Raw genomic sequence first — 20686 nt, forward strand, 5'->3', positions numbered from 1 at the left:
GGAATGGTCTGTAAGAACTGGGTTGTTTGTGAACATGAAGTAGCGTTGTTCATTTGACTCCAAAGGCCTGAAAACAAAAGCTCTTGTGGCTTCATCCTCAACTGCAGTTGGTTGTTATAGGTCAGCTGAGAATCTGCCTTAGAAATTCTCCTTTCTTGGACTCTTCTCTTGTTCTTCGTGCCCAGAGCATCAGAAAATGTCTCACCTGGCTCCTCGTTACACTCTGTACCCTTCAGTGAAGTGCTGGGTGAGTCTCTCAGACTGGGCAAGATCTGGGTTATAATAAAAAAACATTTGATCAGCATAAAGTATGCATATGGTTTTGCTTCAAGTGCACAATGTACTTATGCATATTTTTCCCACGTAATTTTATCGAAAAGTAGCCTTTTCCAGGACTGTGGAACTAGCAGCGGGTTTAAAACGTATGTGTATGCATAACAAAAGCTGTTTCTGCCTTGAGTCGCTTAAGTTCTTTGGCTTTTTATTGATGAAACAAAGTGGCCGTGCATATTAATGCGTGTCGTTATAAAGCACTGACTCATTCAACCCATCTCAGCAAAGATGCCAACATTTTGAGTCCTTTCTGCATTCTCTTCCCAGAGGAGATGTTACCTTGTGCTGTAGAATCTTTATAAAGAAATTAAAGCTGTTCCTGCTGCATTTAAAATAAACAAACCCTTCAGTACCGTTCACCTGAGGATTGTAGATAGAGCAGTTCACCACTCACATTTTCCCTTCATGCCAGTTCAGAGAAATAAATTCACTTTCAAATTATATTTCTCTGCTTGAACCTTCTGTACTCCAAAGAGTATTTATGAAGGTTCCTGCTTAGCCAGACTCCTCCTGGAACTACAAAACATGCTCCCCCAGTACACAGCGAACCCAAGAGAGCCCTTTCCCGAAAAAATCCTGAGAATAATTTTGAGAAAGTCAACAAAAGATGAGCTGAGGTGGTGATAAATGATCTTGTTATTGGTGGCGTATGTAAATTTTATGCTGAAGAGATAATATACTTGAGCAACCCAAACTTATCAGCTCAGAGAGAAAAATGTTGCTGCCAGATCCAAACAGCGTGGTGGCTTCTGAGGTCAAGTCTAGTTACACTCCCGGCTCTTTCTTCAAGAGCATTTGACACAGTCTCCCACAGCATCCTTGCTGCAAAACTGGGGGAGTGTGGGCTGGACAATCGGGTAGTGAGGTGAAGAAGCCGGAGAGTCGTCATCAATGGGGCAGAGTCCAGTTGAGGCCTGTATCCAGTGCAGTGCCTCAGGGGCAGTGCTGGGGCCGGTGTTATTCAATATATTTATCAATGATTTAGATGAGAGAATAGAGTGAATGTCAGCAAGTTTGGTGATGACACCAAGCGGGGAGGAGTGGTGACACTGGAAGCTGTGCTGCCATCAGAGACCTGGACAGGCTGGAGAGTTGGGCGAGGAAAATGTAATGAAATAGAACAAGGGCAAGTGTAGAGTGTTGAATCTGGGCAGGAACAACCCCAGGTTCCAGTGTAAGTTGGGGAATGACCTATTAGAGAGCAGTGTAGGGGAAAGGGACCTGGGGGTCCTGGGGACAGCAGGGTGACCATGAGCCAGCACTGGGCCCTTGTGGCCAGGAAGCCAATGGTACCTGGGGTGGGTTAGAAGGGGGTGGTCAGTAGGTCAGAGAGGTTCTCCTGCCCCTCTGCTCTGCCCTGGGGAGACCACACCTGGAATATTGTGTCCAGTTGTGGCCCCTCAGTTCCAGCAGGACAGGGAACTGTTGGAGAGAGTCCAGCGCAGCCACCAAAGATGCTGAAGGGAGTGGAGCATCTCCCATGTGAGGAAAGGCTGAGGGAGCTGGGGCTCTGGAGCTGGACAAGAGGAGACTGAGGGGGGACTCATTCATGGGGATCAGTATGGAAAGGGTGAGTGTCAGGAGGATGGAGCCAGGCTCTTCTCGGTGACAACCAATGATAGGACAAGGGGCAATGGGTTCAAACTGGAACACAGGAGGTTCTACTTAAATATGAGAAGAAACTTGTTCCCGGTGAGGGTGGCAGAGCCTGGCCCAGGCTGCCCAGGGAGGTTGTGGAGTCTCCTTCTGTGCAGACATTCCAACCCGCCTGGACACCTTCCTGTGTAACCTCATCTGGGTGTTCCTGCTCCATGGGGGGATTGCACTGGATGAGCTTTCCAGGTCCCTTCCAACCCCTGACATTCTGGGATTCTGTGATACTTCCGTGTGGATGAAAACATGGGGAGACCTGTGAACCTGGTCCTGCAAAATCCCTGCAGGCACCAAGCTTGAGGGTCCAGTGTTAAGGATGGCTCTAAAAATGAGATTGGAACAGAGTGCAACAATTGCTTTCACTTGAAACATGCTCAATGAATATATTTTTTCCCTGTTAACTTCACCTGAGGATCTGACACCAGTTGGGTGACTTTTCTCTGTCACTTGTACCAACAATTAAATGATCCCCAAACTGAACCACAGTTTTCCCGTTGTAGCTGTTTTGTGTTTGCCGAAATCCAGCTGAGGACTGGATGGGAGTCCAGTGGCGAGTTTGATTTTCTCCCTCTGTCATTGCAGTGCTGCATGAAAAACCAGACTTTGCTCTTATCTCGGGGTGTATTTAGTGCCTGGGGTGTTTCAGAGGGTGTTCCTGCAGTTTAAGAGGGTTTCTAACTGTGCAAAGAAAAATGGAAGCCTTTGTAGTACCGTCTTGTGTTTTGTTTTTGCAGGACTGTGATTTGTGTCGCTAATGGTCCTCACTAAGGGTTTGTTCTGACTTGAGGCTGAGCACCGCGTTTAATTGTGTGTTTGGGGAAGCGCAAGTTGAGGAAATTTTAGATGCATCTGTTGAAAGGCAAGAGGGTAATGTTTAGTCACTCTTCCTGTATCATTTCATTATTCTTAAATATGGTCCCAGTGTAAGATACTTGACTACCATGCACTTATATTGTTTTTAGAGGCTCAATTTTCATGTTTGTGGGTATTAGGAGGATTTTGAACACGGCTTACGGAGATACCTGGTACAGTTTTCTCAGATTGAAATGATTTCGGAAGACTAACATCCTTAAACTATAGATGGAATGGTGTGAAGAGCAGGTTTAGAAAGAGATTTGCCTTGAGACTTTGAGGTTCTTGATCTCAGACCCATCTTCTGGGGTTTGTAGTAAGAGCAGAAAATGACCCGAATGTTTAAATGGCCCATTTCTAATTAATTGTCCATTTGTTGCTTGTTGGCTTCATGCAGTGGTCAGAACAAGGTTTCGGCACCAGAAATTAACAGGTGACGTTTCTTCAAGTCTTAGATTACACCTTTGGGGCACTATGAACCTGCATCTTTTTCTCTAGAAGGATTGAAGGCAGAAAGGATCTAAGTAGAAAGAACATAAGTCATGGAAAACAGTACATTAAGTTTTACTAGCTGTCCATAAAAGCACACAGCTAATGAAATCTTCTGTAATGAGTAGCAGCAAGTTTTGACCATTCATTGGAATGAAAAACGAGACCCAAGAGTCTTTTCTTTTGCTGCTTTGCTTAAATGAGTTATCAGCATTGGTTTTTCTGGGGACCAGACCGGAGCTCTTAAAATGCCTCTTGCAGTGGTTTCTTTCTTGTGAGATGGCAGAACTGTACAAATGAGGGGATCAGCAATTGGAGGAGGCGTTTTTATAGGGCATCATCAAACCAGGGAGCAGAGTTTCTACCTTTATAACTATGGAGGTGTTGAATCAATGAAGCACCTGATTCAACTTTTTAGTGGTTTACAGAGGGTAGTTTTTCACTGCTTAGACACAGAGTTGGGTGTTTTGTGGTGCAGAGCTTCCTTGATGAAAAATTTTTGAAACTGGTTTAATATTTCAGTGGAGAGTGTGGCAAAATTATGACTCTTTTAGGGTAATGATTTGGGAGGCTTTTGAGAAGCCATATTTAAGTGTTCTACTCCATAAGTGGTTTTCAGTGATGATCAGAACAAGAAAATCGTTGGGGGTAGTCAGCATGGCTTCACCAAGAGCAAGTTGTGCTTGACCAACTGCATCAGCTTGTAGGATGAAATGACTGGGCTGGTAGATGAGGGGAGAGCAGTGAATATTACACAGAATCACAGGATGGTTGGGGTTGAAGGGGCCTCTGGAGATCATCCAGTCCAACCCACCTGCTCACGCAGGGTCACCAGAGCAGATCACACAGGAAGGTGTCCAGGTGGGTTTGAATGTCTCAGAGAAGGAGACTCCACAACCTCTCTGGGCAGCCTGGGCCAGGCTCTGGCTCCTCAAAGGAAAGAAGTTTCTCCTCATGTTCAGATGGACCCTCCTGTGCTTCAGTCTGTGCCCGTTGCCCCTCATCCTGTCATTAAGCACCACTGAACAGAGTCTGGTCCATCCTCTGACACCCACCCTGGAGATATTTATAACCATTGATGAGATCCCCTCTCAGCTTCTCTTCTCCAGCTGAACAGCCCCAGGTCTCTCAGTCTCTCCTCATCACAAAGATGCTCCAGACCCCTCAGCATCTTTGTCTCACCACTGGACTCCCTCCAGTAATTCCTTGTCCTTCTTAAACTGGGGAGCCCAGAACTGGACACTGAACTCCAGATGTGGCCTCCCCAGGGCAGAGCAGAGGGGGAGGAACAACCTCCCTGAGCTGCTGGTCACACTTTTCCTAACACACCCCAGGTACCATTGGCCTCTTGGCCACAAGGGCACAGTGGTGACTCACGGTCACCCTGTTGTCAACCAGAACTCCCAAGTCCTTCTCTGCAGAGCTGCTTTCCAGCAGGTCCACCTGCTGCCTGCATTTCAGTCAGGTCTTTGACACTGTCTTGTATAAGATCCTAATAGAGAAATGGTTGATGTACAGGCTGGATGAGCAGCCAGGTGGATCGGAATGGCAGGATGCTGAAGCTGGTGAAGCTGGCCTTATCAAGTCCAACCAGAGGAATTGCAAACCACGCTACAGCGTTTATTTCAGCTTCAACCCTACATTACTTAGAAGTGATAGGACAAGAGGAAACATCCTCAAGATGCACTAGGGAAGGTTTGGGCTGGGTTTTAGGAGAAGATTATTCACTGAAAGGATTCTCAAGCATTGCAGCAGGCTGCCCAGGGAAGTGGTGGAGTCACCATCCATGGAGGTATTAAAAGGACATGTAGATGTGGCTCTTAGGGACTTGGTTTAATGGTGGTCCTTGGTGGTGTTTGGTTGATGGTTGGTCTTTTCCAGCCTAAATGATTCTATGGTTCCATGGAGCAGAACAATTTCAGGCACTGAGACATGTTGGGGATCACCAAGTTGGGAAGCAGCTTGGCAAAAAAGGACCTGGGGGTCCTGGTGGACACCAAGTTGAACATGAGCAGCCAACACCGTACCTTGCTGCAAAGATATCTGGAGCTGCATTAGTTCAAGTCTTGCTAGGTCAGAGATCCTTCCCCTTTACTCAGCACTGGTGAGAGAAATATAGACATACTGGAGAGACTCCAGCAAAGGGCCATGAAGTTGGTGCAAGGACTGGAGCACCTCGCCTGAGGAAAGGCTGAGAGAGATGGGACCGCTCAGCCTGCAGAAGGTGCAAGGAGGATCTTGTTAAAGTGTATAAATGCCTAAAAGGAAGGTGCAAAGAGGATGGAGCCAGGGTCTGCTCAGTGGCAGGACCAGAGCCCGTGGGCACAAACCAACGCACAGGAGGTTCCCTCTGAACATCAGGAAACACTTGGGTTTCTCACTGTGAGGGTGACAGTGCTGGCACAGGTTGCCCAGGGAGGATGTAGCATCTCCATCCTAGGACATTGTCCTGGGCAACCAGCTTGGGCAGGGAGGTTGGACCAGGTGACCTCCAGAGGTTCTTGTCAGCTCAACCATTCTGTGTGATTCCGTGATTTGGTGTTATCTTTGAATGAACTTATACCATGAAAACCACTTGAAATCACTAAATGATACAGAAATGTAGGTTTCATAAGAGGTCTATCCAGCTAAAACCATTTCAAGTGACGTGTCTGATCTGGAAAAGCCTCAAATGGGCTTCATGCGGTCTTGTATTTCCAGTGGTTTGAATGGCTCAACGTACAAGAGTTGGTAACTGAGATGGGACAATAAAGCTGGATGTTGAACCTGTTTTATTTTAGCATGAAGCTGCAAGTTGAAGTTTTAAGGCTTCATTATGTTCGAGAAGAGCAACTGTAATAATTTCAACTTTAAACTATTTATTTGCCGACATCATGTTTCACTTGTTATACTCTCAAGGAGAAGAGGTTAGTCAAACCAAATCTAAATAGCAGACTCACAGTTTAGAACCTTTGATAAAAGTGATCATTGCAGACATCCGTAGGAGAAATTAATTGTTCATGGTTTCTTTACACCTCGATGATGATCTTACACCTTTAAAGGGGCACATGTTTTACAGGAGCATCTTGGGTAGGAACTGTTGAATGTTAAAAGCCAGGAATAAGCTCTGACACTCTTGTGCTTTTGTCTTGATACAAATGAATAACAAAGCCATCCATGTTCCTGGCTTAAGAGTAAATACAGATGGAGGCTTCAGTTCTGAGAGCTGATCTGTAGGAACATCTTCCTTCACCCGTGGAGCTCCTGCCCACAGAAAAGAGTGCACAGGGCTGCAATTTTATAGGTGAACTTCTTTACAAATGCCTTTGATGCCTCTTTTGAAGAGCTGGGGGACAGGAGGGGCCGATTCCTGGTCAAACAACCCCTTGGTGCCATTAAATGGCAGAAGAGGATGTTTGAAGCGGGCAAGATGCAGGGAATGAACATCTGCAGTTGTCTGGGGTTGGAATCTTGTCAGATCTTACAGATAAATGGGCCTGCAAAGCTACCCAGGATACCTGTTTAATAGGCAGAATGTGCGAGAAACATGGTCCCTACTGTTCCATCAAAAGACCAGATCTAACAAAACTTGCAGACCAGTGCGCTCCGGCTAGATATTGAACTATTCCCTTTGCTGTTTTTTGTAAGAGATGTAAATCAGTGCCTTGACTATTTGCAGGTGTTCAAAATTGGTTTGCCCTTTTGAAAATGCAAGAGGGTTCATCTTCGTCTGCCAGCAGAGTTCTCGGCGAGATTGCTGCCTTTAGTCGTCTTAAATGCTGTCCCCGCATTTGGATGCCGTGGTATTTCCTCCCTCTTTGTGTGATATTAAATACAATTTACAGCCCGATTCCAAAGGGGTCACAGGGTAATGATGGGGACCCGTTCTATGAAAGGTTAAGGCCGGTGGAATCTTTGCGTTCAACTCGGCGCAACAAGATACTTGGAGTTTGTTTAAGCAGTAAGTCCAAACTTTTCTTCTCTAACATTTCCCAGGTTATCTGTTCCGCATCTCTTGTTCCAAAGAGCTCGTTTTCCATGTTTGTACCTGGCACGTGTGTGTTTTTGAGAATAACAAGTCGCATTAAAATGGGCAGACGGTGCACAAACATGGGTTGGAAGGTGTGTGATACATCAGAGCTTTGGGCAGGAATATGTTGTTAACTTGTAATTGCTATTATTGCTTATGTGTCTTTGTATCTCCTGTGTTATCCTTGCTATTTTTTAATGAATACGTTTCTAGGTGCTTGTCCCACAACTTGCCCAAATTATAAGTTTAAATAGGCTTTCTTTGAGCAAAGCGTGTGTGAAAGACAAGTGTTACTTGATCTCTCTGTTGATGACCAGAAAGCAGATGTCATTCTCCATCGTCATGTGTAGCTACATCACAGGATCCCGTCTCACCTCACTCTTACCCGGCCGTCTTGCTGGTGCTTTAGGTTGAGATGCAGAAGCGTATGAATGGTGAGTTTGGTTTGAGCGAGAGGTGTTTGGGATTACACTGATGGAAGAATCAGCCTCTGCTCTGGAGGTTGGTGTAAACTGACATTGAAATCTGTGTTATCTACTCATCGTGATGCTGTAATGTGGCATCGTACGGGGTCTTTTGAGGTATCGTTTTCTTGATCTTGTGCTGATGCTCCTGTGTCGAGTGTCGTAGCCTTAGACAGCTACAGGGCTCCATGCTCCTTGTCACAAGCCGCTTCTGATTTCTGCCATGTCACTTAAATCCTTCTGGTGGATTTTTTGACATGCCTTCAGCTTCTTGGATAAAGCTTTAAGTAATAAGAATCTGTTGAGCGGTGGAATCCACGGGATTCATCTGTCACCCAACAGCCCCTATCAGAGTTCAGTACCAGGAGGGTGAAACAGCCGTTTGGTTTGAATTTGTAGGCGAGGAGCCGGTGGATGGCACAAGTTCAGCCCATCCTTTAGTGCCGTTTGTCCGTGTTCTGCCGCTCCGGCTGTTAAAAATCCACGGGACTCCAGACCTTCCAAGATGCTTTCACTGCGTTTGCCTTCAAGATGCTTTACATAAGTGTTTGAATATATCTATTACATGTCTCACCCAGTCTTTAACAGACACATCCTTTTGTTTCTTACTGGGTGTTATCTGTAAATGAAGAAATGTTGATTAATGAACATACTTAAAACAAACATAGTACCTTTTGCTTTTTCCCTCCTTGTCGCTTAGCAACAGATTTGTTCCCTGTGCAATCCGTGGTACTTCAGGAGGACTCTGCCCACAACATCCTCTTCGTTTCTTCTTGCTTTTCCCTTCTATAAGCTTTGCAAAAAGATTTGAATAACTTCATCACCCCCTTGACAGACATAATAAAGCACAAGAGGATAACATCCAACGATCATTCACTTTGGCAGTGTAAACTTTGCTGAATTCATCAGAAATCTGCTAAGGCTGATAATGTTTATCAAGAAAATTCCTCTCTTGTGAAGAATATAGTGGGGAAAAAAACCAACTGCGTTAGAAATTGAGGGCATTTAACTCATTGAAACACATTCAGGGCATTAGTAGTGATGTAATACCTTCTCATTTATGGGTATTTAGTTGCACTAGGCTTGCTTTCTGAGCTGAAATTTAACTTGCCCACTTGTATCTGTTTCTGAATCAATCAAATATATGGGCTGTGGTGTTTATATATAGGGAACCCCCCTAACCAAACCAATATCCACTGCTTCCCCTCAAAATCGGGGTGTTCCTGCTTTATTCCTTGGTTACTTGAAGTGATGGGAGTTCTGTTTCTATACTTTTTCTCTGTGATGCAAAGTCTTTTATTTAATAGTTCAAATCTTCTGTTATCCTTTTTTTGAATCTATTCCAGTGCGAGAAACAAGTCTTCTGGAAATGAAAGAAGATACGGACCTGGATCCAGAGGAGAACAGCACCGTCTTCATGGGTGTGCTCATCAAAGGGCTGGCCAAGCTGAAGAAGATCCCCGAAACCGTGAAAGCCATCCAGGATCGCCTGGAACAGGAGCTCAAGCAGATTGTGAAGAGATCCACAACCCAAGTGGCTGACAATGGGTATCAGAGAGGGGAGAACCTGTCCCAGGAAAATCAGCCTCGGTAAGGATATCTCAGCTGCTGAACCTGCATCTCTGCAGAAAGGAACCCTGAGAAGGGTGTCGTATCTGTTAATTTTGATTTGGAGGAAGGAAGGATTTGAAGGGTGTCCTGGTGGACAGCAGGGTGACCATGAGCCAGCACTGGGCCCTTGTGGCCAGGAAGCCAATGGTACCTGGGGTGGGTTAGAAGGGGGTGGTCAGTAGGTCAGAGAGGTTCTCCTGCCCCTCTGCTCTGCCCTGGGGAGACCACACCTGGAATATTGTGTCCAGCTGTGGCCCCTCAGTTCCAGCAGGACAGGGAACTGCTGGAGAGAGTCCAGCGCAGGGCAACAAAGATGCTGGAGGGAGTGGAGCATCTCCCGTGTGAGGAAAGGCTGAGGGAGCTGGGGCTCTGGAGCTGGACAAGAGGAGACTGAGGGGTGACCTCATTCATGTTTACAGATATATAAAGGGTGAGTGTCAGGAGGATGGAGCCAGGCTCTTCTTAGTGACAACCAATGACAGGACAAGGGGCAATGGGTTCAAACTGGAACACAAGAGGTTCTGCTTAAATTTGAGAAGAAACTTTTTTGGGGTGAGGGTGGCAGAGCCTGGCCCAGGCTGCCCAGGGAGGTTGTGGAGTCTCCTTCTGTGCAGACATTCCAACCCGCCTGGACACCTTCCTGTGTAACCTCATCTGGGTGTTCCTGCTCCATGGGGGGATTGCACTGGATGAGCTTTCCAGGGCCCTTCCAACCCCTGGGATTCTGTGAAAGTGATCATTTTGTAGTTACGTTTTCAGAAATGCTCGGGTCTCATTGAAAGGCTGATGTGCCTTGAGCACCTGAATGGCTTGGAAATTCCAGAACATATTAAAAAAGGGGAGGCATGGTTGCTTCTCAGCGAAGGATGTGCAAAAGGGAGACACTTCCTCCCATGCTTAGCCCTGGAAGAGACTTTTTGGCTAAACAGCTGTTTAAAATGCGGAGTACAGTAAAATCCAGCATTATTTAACTAGTGAGAGGTGCATTAAGCACTTGATTTTATGGTTTTTTTAGCCTAACTTTTCATTCTAAGCGGCTTTACAACAGATTGGATTGTAATGCTGTCTCAGATTGGTATGTATGGTGTAAAGAACACGTGGTGCCAAAACAAATACGAATATCTTGTGTTGCGCTGGTGCTGCTGCCAAGGAAAAGTATCAGCTCCTACGTAATTTGACTTGAAAAGATTCAACTCAGTTATTTATTTCTAGTGTAGCAGAGTCCAATTAAGCTGATGCAGGTGCAAAGCTTTGAAATGGTATATGGGACTAATTATATGAGTAAATATATGGCCAAATTGCTAATTGGTTCGCAGCCTCATTTACATGAATAGCAAGGTGTGGAAGCCAATAGGGAAATGTTGCTGCTCTTCAGGACTCACTAGAACTGTTCTTTGGAAAATAGGACTCTGTAAGAGTTTGCTGTTGCTTCTAGCTGGAATATTAATTTGTGATACTGCACATTTTAATGATCGCTGTCCACATGGAAATTAATGGTGGCAAAGCAAAATTAAAACCAAAATTTGTCTTCATTAGATGTAATATTTATAGTGGAAAATCACTCCAAAGGACAACCTTTGCTTGATAAAGTCGTCTTACTTAATTCGTATCATTATCATTGCTGCGGAAAGAATTCATAGAGTTACAATGCTGGTCACAGAATCACAGAATGGACTGGGTTGGAAAAGACCTTGGAGATCGTCAAGTCCAGCCCTTGGTCCAACTTCAGTCCATTGACTAGACTTGGTGAAAGCTTTTTGGGGGGGTCAGAAGGCAGAGTTTTAGTTTCTGAGGCCAAGAGGGAGCAGAGCGTGTGCCTGATACTCGTTCATGACTCAGTCTTGAGAGGCTGGATGACTACTCATTGTCCAGAGCAATAGATAAGTTGCATCAGATCATAGTGTGATGAGATTAACCTGCTCACAGGGTTGGGTAAGGTACACGAAAGCTTAATGGGTTTTGGCATGTGTTTAATAGGAGCTTTCGAGCCTGTAAGATGCTTATGTTGTAGAGCTGTGAAGTGTCTTGAATTCCTGTTGAATAAGAAACTGATTCTAAAGCTGAATAGCACGTGAAGTTTACAGCAAGCAGGTGAACTAATTTATATTGAAAAGAAGAAATTATAGTATGGAATGGTGTACTGCCCCTTAAATTAGCTACAGTTTTAAATCAAAACAAAGTGACTTTCTGCTGTCAAGAAAACAATAAATCTGAACATGGTCCTATTTGAAGAGAGTTCTGTAAGACCCCAAATTGGAGCATAACGCAGCACCTCAAACTGCTTATTATTCATTGGGCTGTTGTCCATGATGCTTATTTGACCTCGGGATTCAATGAGGAAAATGTTTTCCAGTTCACCTTAATACAACTTGCACATGGATGCCCCTTAGTCTGTCACGGAGCTCATGTATTCAGCTATTTTACTTTAAACAGCATCCATATAAATTCTCACTTCTGGCAAATACAATGATTAATAAGGTGAGTGACAGACTTGCTGGGGATGTCGATTTGTGGCTGGTTTGGTGTCCACAGAACCCTTATACACATTTCTCCATTGCCGTGTGGTGGCTCCCAAAGGTTGGCTCTTATTTTGTCCGTATGAAAAGGGTGAAGTTTTCCTGCGCTCAAAGACGAGGTTGATAATAATCTGCTTGTGGAGGCTCTTGTCTAATTCTTTTTGGGACCCTATATAAAAATGATGTTGAGCCCTCTCATTGTATGAGTGAGAAATAATTTCTAGAACCTGTCCAGAAAAGTTGCAGGTGCGATAACAGCCACTAAATTTAAAGAGATCAGACAATGATCTTGCATTTTTTCCTATTTCTTTTTAATTTGACTGCCTTTTGCCTCCTTACCTAGTAAGCTTGGCCATACTGATTTGTGCCGCCACATTAAACATTTATCCACAAAACCATTGTCAATTGCCCCCAAATTTTTGAGATGAATAGTTCTTTTTTGTTGTGACTCGGACAAGTGGCTCCCAGAGAGTAACCATGTCTTTTGTGCCTCCCTGGGGCCTTTCTTCATAGAACCAACAAGCAGTGGCCTCTTGGATGAGCTTTTTAGCACTTCATAAAGTCTATTTTCTTACATGGAAGTCCTGTAGTCCCTCAACACTTGTCAAGCCTCATCCATGCTGTACAAGGTGTTTTTTTGGGGGGTTATTAATTAGAATGTGCACAAAAGTAAACAGTGATTACAATGTTGATAATGTCGCCCATGTGGTCATGGGTGAATTGTCCTTTGATTTGAGTTCTTGGTTGAGCTGAATAGAGAGTTGGTGTGAAACTGGGGGGGGGATCGATAACTGAAGATGACACTGACCTGGCTGAGGACACCCATGTTCAGCCTGGAAACAGGAGCTGAGGGGAGACCTTCTGATCTCTGAACTGCCTGAAAGGAGCTTGGAGCCAGGGGGGTCGGGCTCTGCTCCCCAGGAACAAGCGCCAGGAGCAGAGGAAACGGCCTCAAGTTGCGCCAGGGGAGGTTGAGGTTGGATGTGGGGAACAATTTCTTCCCCAAAGGGCTGTGGGGCATTGGAACAGGCTGCCCAGGGCAGTGCTGGAGTCACCAGCCCTGGAGATATTTAAAAGACGTGTAGATGGGCTTCTGGGGGATTTAGTTTAGTACCAGTGTTGGGTTAACGGTTGGACTTGATGGTCTCTTCCGACCAAAATGACTCTGTGATTCTATATAATGACAGAAGGATGTTTTTCACCAATAGAATCACAAAGACAAGACTTGCATGGCTCTGTAATACAACTGATATTTAGGTTTCCTAACATGTGCCACGTGGGATCATTTTGGTTGGAAGAGATCTTTAGGATCGAGTTCAACCGCTAACCTGACACTGGCACTGCCCCATGTCCCTGAGAACCTCATCTCCGTGTCTGTTCAACCCTCCAGGGATGGTGACTAAAACAATAACAATAATAATAATTTTAAAAACTATGCTGGAATCTTGCCTAGTTGCAGCTGACCTCGGCTTTAGTTTAAGTGGCCTGTTCTTAAAGTCTAGTTAAGTTTTCTAAAATTTTTAGATATGTGTTTGGAGAAAATTCATGTGTAAGGGCTTAAAGGTAGGAATTGCCATTCTTATCCTTGAGAAGTGGCTCATTAGAGCATGGGTGGTACTTGCATGTTTAGAAATAGGGTGTTTCAAAAAGATGGAGCCCGTTTCCAAGCACCAGTTACTTCAAATTTGGTCCAGCTTTTTGAAACACCGTGTGTATCTTGGCTTGTGGAGAACAGGATTTGTAGAAAAGGCCGTGTTGTATTAGTTTGGAGAGCTGCTGTATCTTAGTGAACCTGTGGGTCTCCTCTGAATTATAGAACACTGTTGAATTTACAAGCAAAATAATCTGGATGTATATGGAAGATTGATGGGACAAGGTTTTGGTAGGGATATATTACCAGAGCTTTAATTTTAGTTAAAAATCCACCCAGGAAGAGGAGGCTTATTGACAATTTTACTACTAAATCCCATCAGTCGGATTCAATGCGCTTTTCCCTACGTGTTCATAATACACTTCTGGCTTTTTACCTCATCTCAGGGCTTTAAAATAAACACAGGAATTACATACACACCAACACCCTGACCAGGCAAAGGACGTGATTGCTGCTAAAATGTGCGAATTGCCATTAGCGACCTGGCTCAGGTGTCAGCAGTCGCTCTGCATTAATTCATGGTGTTATTGCCCAGACGGTGGGAGTTGCTTTGGGGTGTGTGTCGCTGTCTCTCAACATATTCGCTGTATTTCTGGGTGAAGGGGTGATGAGATTGCTCTGACAAATGCCTGAGACGCTCCCCTGTCATTCCCTGGACGTGTTGTGTTGAGGTCACTTGGTGCTGCAACCCCATATACATATAATCTGGGCCATATGATTTGATGCTGGTTTGTCTTGTTTGTCTGACACCGACTGTGTGTGTGTCTCTCTCTCGGGTCACCTTGTTTCAAAAACGACCTGATAGATTTAGAAGACGAGAAAATTAGAGGTGCGGGCGAACTTGGAAACAGGGAGATGTGGAAATACGATGTTGTTGAGAGTGGAAAATGTACTGGGGTGGTAGTTAGAACCCCTGCAAGTGCGGGTGGGAGAGATTAATGTCTATCAGTCTATAAGATGAGAGTAGGAAGACATCGGAATGTAAATCCAAATAATTAATATAATCATAGAATAGTTTGGGTTGAAAGGGACCTTCAAAGCTCATTTAGTCCAACCCCTCTGCAATGCTCAGGGCTATCTTCAAATAGTTCATATTGAATTCTTTTCAGTATAATATTATTTTAGTGATGGCTCCATAAACAAGTTGATAATGTGAGGTCAGGCTCACGTAGGGACGATAAAAATGTATTTGTCCAGCTATCCCACTAGTGCAATCCTGCCAGACTGTACGTTCCTGGGGCAGCAGGGAGCTATGTGGATAACTACATATTCATTTGTAAAGGGATGTTATTAGAAGTTGGGATTGCGCTGATGAGTTTTGCTACATGGCATATAATTAATTTGATCCTGTAACATGATCTTTAGCATTTCAACCCAGGCTGGTGTCGATTCCTCAAACATGAAAACCCCATTTTCTAATTTTTCTACATTTGGGTTTCCTCCTATTTCTGTCTGGCTGACCAGCCACTTGTCCCAACTACTTCTCAGTCCCTTGCTATGAGAAATTATATATATGTATATATACATAAAAATATTGCTGTGTATATATATGTGTATGTATATTTATATATGTATGTGTGTGTATATGTATATATGTTGCTGTTGAAGTAGTATTTGCCTCTCCTATGTCCTAGAGTGGGTTGGGGGAGAAGTTAGCAGCCTCATATGCATATTGTCCCATCTCCTGTACTGGTGACACTGGTGATGGGATGGCAGGATGAAGATGGATGAGTCTGCCCACAGGAACAGCTTCTTAGTTTTGCATGGACAGGGTAGTTATTAAGCTTTATATTAAGCTCGTATGGAGGCGAATGGCTTTTCTGGCCTTTCCTATATTGAAAAGGTAATCCTGCTAATGTTGATAGTACCTCTTTTTCTGGTGCTCTTTACCATCATGTTCTTTATAGTTCTGTTCATCTCACAGTACCAACACCACTTTCCTTTAGGCGTTGGTTTCTATTCTTAAATACAAAGAAAAAAGATCTATACAGTCGTTTCTATTGGATTGCCATGAACTGTTCATGTCTTTATTTTTAATGACACACATGTGGCCGCTTGAACTGTTGTGTTGCACCTCACTGTGCCCTCCCGGACTCATCTGATGCCTCTTTCTGGTGAATCAAGGTGCTTTTCTGCTTCACTTTGGAGCTGTGGAGTTGACATCCTTAGTAGGTGAATGACCCACGTGGGATCCTCAAGAAATTGCTGTGTGATGCTCACTGCTGAGCTGCTGCAGTGGGATGTGATGGAGACGTTCAGAGCTAGAAATAGATGGACATATGGATTTGGGAAGTGTGATCTTCACATTTCGTTGTGCACATGTGCACTTGAGTTGCTCATTAAACGACAGTGAACTTGATCAGAATTTCTCTTTTTCCCAAATAATAAAAAAACTTGGTGAGTCATGGCTGCATCACAAAATATTTAGGACTGTGCAAAGCTGTGTTAATTATAATAATTGGGCAATAAGGAAGCCGGAGGATCAGGTTAAGTGGAATACACGCAGATGAGGTTGTAGCTGTAGCACCTTCCATGTAGTGGTAAATCTTAATAATTGAAACAGTTGGGGCTTGATGTTTTGTGTTGTTTAAAACCTTACATATTCACATTTTCGTAATTCAAAGTAAGTATCTTGTTTTCTATTTGTATGGAGAAGTAATCTTTTAATTGAATTAATAATCTTAGTTTTGAGGAAAAGGAAAATTATGTCCCTCCCTTTCTGTCTGGGAGCATAAATGTTCTATAATATCTTCATACTCAAGTACGGTTACTGTTGTTACTAATGCGTTTGTCTTTCCTATACCCCCAAGTAGCAAACATCAAAGATGAGCAACTCAGGTATGGAGGAGGGAGTGAAAAAGATCCTTAGAAGTTCTAAAGTACCAAACCTGAGCTGCCTACAGCCCAAGTTGGTCACCGGGGAGGGTTAGAATCTTGGTGACCCCCCTGCTTACACGCAGCGTTTGTCACAAGATCGGGGATGAAGTCACAATCTCCTGACTCGTGCTGGTGACCGCGTGTCTGTGGTTCCTCCTGGGAGCTGAGCGGAGGTTGTCCTGGTGGTTTACAGGTTACTGCTGGAGCTGCTGGAACTTCTCTTTGACAAATTCAACGCCGTGGCCGCTGCGCACTCCGTGGTCCTGGGACACCTGCAGCAAACGGTGGCCTCGCCGTGCAGCCAGTATGACGGTGACATCAAGCTCTATGACATGGTTGATGTGTGGGTGAAGATCCAAGATGTCTTGCAGGTAAGAATCCTTCAGGTGGGCCCATTTTCAGCTTGAAACTGCTTTTATAACCAGGATACAGGGCAATACCTCTCATCACGCTCAAGAGACAGCAGTGCTGGAATTTGTCTTGGTTTTTGGTAAGTGGCCAGATTTATAACAGACTGTTCAACTCCAGTGAGCTTCAATATCAGGAAAAAAACCAACTGTGGATTCATCTTCATGGCGTATGGAAAGTTTGATTCCTTTTGCCTACTGAGTGATTTATCAGCAGCTTTCAAACAGTGACATTTTTGTTCTGTGTTGCCATGTCATGCCTGTCTTATAAAGCGTCACAGCTCTAATTGCTTGTCTTCTCCTGTCACTATGGCCTGGTTAGAGTCAGCTGAGACACTTGCTGCCGGTGTGTTTTCAGGCAATTCTCGTTTGGTTCTTATTCTGAGCTGTGGCATGCTAAAACTGTACCTTGCTGAAGCTTTATTCTGGTGCCGTGCCTATCACCTTGGTGTCTGTGACAAGCAGCAGAGCTATAATACATCACAGGTCGTCTCTCTCGTTCTGGCTGTGAGGCTAACACATGCACGTTTGAGCTTTTTATGTATTTCTTTTTGGAATTGCCGTTATGTATGGTACACAGACGTACACCTCACTCAGTATTTGATAGAGGAGGTCGAAGAAATGAGCCTGGTGTTATTTAAAGAGGTGGCAACGTTTATGAGGGTCATTCCGCCTCTGGCCTGTTCTTGAAAAACGCTCTTTGCCTCCTCCACCAACACACTCGTGCGTTGTAGGGCACGGGTCTATTGAGCTGTTGCTCTAGATGCTCGCTTGACTTTGCGGTGATACACAGAGGTATTTTTGCTCACACAAATACAGCCGACTGTGTGCGGGCTGTGAGTTTAGATACCTCGTAGACATGGTAGATGCAAGGTATGGGCTCTTCCTCATGTCTGCTGTCTCTTTACCCACTTATTTGTCTTCGTAGTAAATGAGTATTTTAATTTCTGTTATATAAATTTTTGTCTTCCTTCAATATTCTTGCAAAACTCAGTTGGGAATATCCACCCAGAGAGAGGTTTTGTCAACTGTCGAGGGTTTAGGTTGTGGGGTGACGATAAAACCCTGGCAGATGTATTGTTAACCCCCTCTCCTCCCCCTGCTTCTCCCTTTTGCCCCCCGTCCCCCATTCCCACTCAGCACAGGCGATCGGGAGGAAAAGAAGGACGGAGAGAAGAGAGTTGGAAAAATTAACAATGTTTTACTAATGCTACTAATAAGAATAGAGAAAATAATACAAAATATACAAAACCAATCTTGAAAGTCTCAGCAACTACAGAGCTGGCACCCGAAGTCCTGGACTGGACTCTGCAGCCAACCGGAGCTGGATTCAGTCTGCCACTAGGCCTCAGTTTGCAGGGACGACTTGCAAGATTCTCTCCTAATATTGGCCATAAGCAAAAGGGACGAAAAAGGCCAAGATCCTCATGATCTCCCACTTTTACGTGAAGTATCACGTGAATGGGATGTTATACTCAGTTGGTCAGTTTCTTGGTCACCTGTTTCTCGTTGCCACTCTGGTGACATGTGGATCTGTCCTTATCAGTAAGTTTGCATTCCATTGCTGTGTTCACCAAAACATGTATCTGGTTCTCCAGGAAAATGCAGCGAATATGAAGCTTTGGCTGACAGGCAAATTCACTAAAAGAGAAACTTGTTTTTTAACAAAACCAGGACAGTAAACAAAAGTGTCATGGAACTCAAACTTTCTGGCCCTGTTTAAAGGGAGGAATTAACTGAAGGACACGATGAACAGGCTCGGTGTGGGGCACCTCCAGCCACCTTTCCATCATCCGTAAGGTCTAGAAAAACTTCAAGAGCTTTGAGTTCTGCAGATTTTGCTCCAGGAGGACGAAGCCTTGAGAATAAGAATCCTCCAAAATTTTATGTTCTGTGAAGGCTGATAATTCCCCTTATCAGTGAGAGTTTGGGATGGTTTCATTCCTCGTGAGCATTGAAATTGGGAGCGAGTTCCACTGGCTGTTCCAAAACAACATCGCTAAAGCTCGTATACAGAAGCATGTATAGGTGTGCATGTATAGAGTGAATGTGCTTTTCGTGTCGGGAAGAAGATATTTGACCAAGCTTTTTATAAAATGTGTGCTGAGTAATATATAACAACCCACTTGTAGCGGTTTTGTTGTTCCAGGCCTGACAGCGCGGGTGTCGGAGTGAGTCAGAAAAGCTCCCAAAAGAGCTTTTTCAGCGCATAAAAGCATCACTTTAAGATCCATAATCTCCTGCTCTTTGAGGGTAAGAGATGAACATTGACTGACATGGAAAGGAGGAAATCTTACAGTTTTTAGTTCAAAATCTTATAGGTATTTTATACATTAGTTTCATTGGAGCGGATTATTTTTTTTTTACCTTATAGTGCAAGAAAACATTTGATCCCGAGACTAAATTATTTCTTTCCTGTTTTCCCAAATAAGGATAATTTTTTGCGAGGCAATCTTGTGTTTGCGGCGGGGGAAGCGGAAAACTCCGTTTTAAGCCTTAATTTCAATGTGCCCGCTGTTGGGGAGGATGAAAATTTGGAATTAAGTTCATAGTGGTGTGCAGATACAATTCCTTCAGGTTGTCATGAAAGACTGAAGTTGATTCTTCGTGCTTGAACAACATCACACGACTCCAGAATTCACCTTTCGCACGTGTACATTGTGCATCTCCGCGTGTGGAATATATTGTAGCAAGGTTATCTCTTTATAGCTGTGTACAAAAGGAATAACGTGCGTCATGGTGGGCTGGAAATTGTCCTTTGTAAATGTGAGAGGGTTGTTTTCAGCAGCTTATTGTTATAGCTGGATTTCTGAATAACTGCACCGAGCACTGTGGCGTAGCATTAAGCAGGTGGCACAATATTATGTGGTGTTTAGATGCTGAACATGCAGATTTCGTATTTTTTGACCTTTTCTGAGAATGGAAGGACACTGTCCCTGTGCTGGGACCTGGGGAGGCCAAACCGCAGATCCTGGGGGCAGTTTTGGGCCCTTCAGCTCAGGGCTCAAAATGGCGGCATCAGGGTGGCGGGAATCACCTCAGTGCACAAAATGGTGGGACTAGGGGCACCAAGATCACCTCAAAACATGAAACGGTGACCCCAGGGCCACCAGGATCACCTCAGGGCTCAAGATGGTGGCCCCAGGGGTGACAGGATCACCTCAGCACACAAAATGGCGGGACCAAGGGCACCAAAATCACCTGAGGGCTCAAGAAAGGCCTTGAGGTGCTGGAGAGAGTTGAGAGAAGGGAACGGAGCTGGTGAGGGGCTGGAGCACAAGTGTGATGGGAGCGGCTGAGGGACCTGGGGGGTTCAGCTGGAGAACAGGAGCTGAGGGGAGACCTTCTGATCTCTGAACTGCCTGAAAGGAGCTTGGAGCCAGGGGGGTCGGGCTCTGCTCCCCAGGAACAAGCGCCAGGAGCAGAGGAAACGGCCTCAAGTTGCGCCAGGGGAGGTTGAGGTTGGATGTGGGAACAATTTCTTCCCCAAAGGGCTGTGGGGCATTGGAACAGGCTGCCCAGGGCAGTGCTGGAGTCACCAGCCCTGGAGACCAGAGATGAGGTTCTCAGGGACATGGGTTAGAGGTAGACTTGGCATTGTTGGGTTAACAGTTGAACTCAATGATCTTAAAGGACTTTCCCAACCAAAATGATTTTACAAGTTTTGTTTTGTAGCGGTAGGATTTATAGTTCACACGTATATATGCTTTCACAGTCATCTGTATCTTCTTAATTCTACAAAAGAGAGGGAAAATCCCATAGATGCTCTGGGACATACGTGGTATCTTTAGCAGGCTGTCTGGTGGTCTGTTTACTGAGAAGAC

The 20686-nt window shown here is 44.6% G+C and overlaps 1 protein-coding gene across 1 annotated transcript in view; it reads left to right on the forward strand.

Annotated features, from left to right (window-relative positions):
* EXOC4 (exocyst complex component 4) overlaps positions 1-20686 on the forward strand; it is a 427343-nt gene that overhangs the window by 53699 nt on the left and 352958 nt on the right. Inside the window, exons 6-7 of the mRNA XM_005504316.3 lie at positions 9147-9390; positions 16649-16826. Coding sequence (XP_005504373.2) covers positions 9147-9390; positions 16649-16826 — 422 coding nt within the window. The remainder of the gene's footprint in view (positions 1-9146; positions 9391-16648; positions 16827-20686) is intronic.

This window comes from Columba livia, chromosome 1 (genome assembly GCF_036013475.1).
Source record: "Columba livia isolate bColLiv1 breed racing homer chromosome 1, bColLiv1.pat.W.v2, whole genome shotgun sequence".
Lineage (NCBI taxonomy): Eukaryota > Metazoa > Chordata > Aves > Columbiformes > Columbidae > Columba > Columba livia.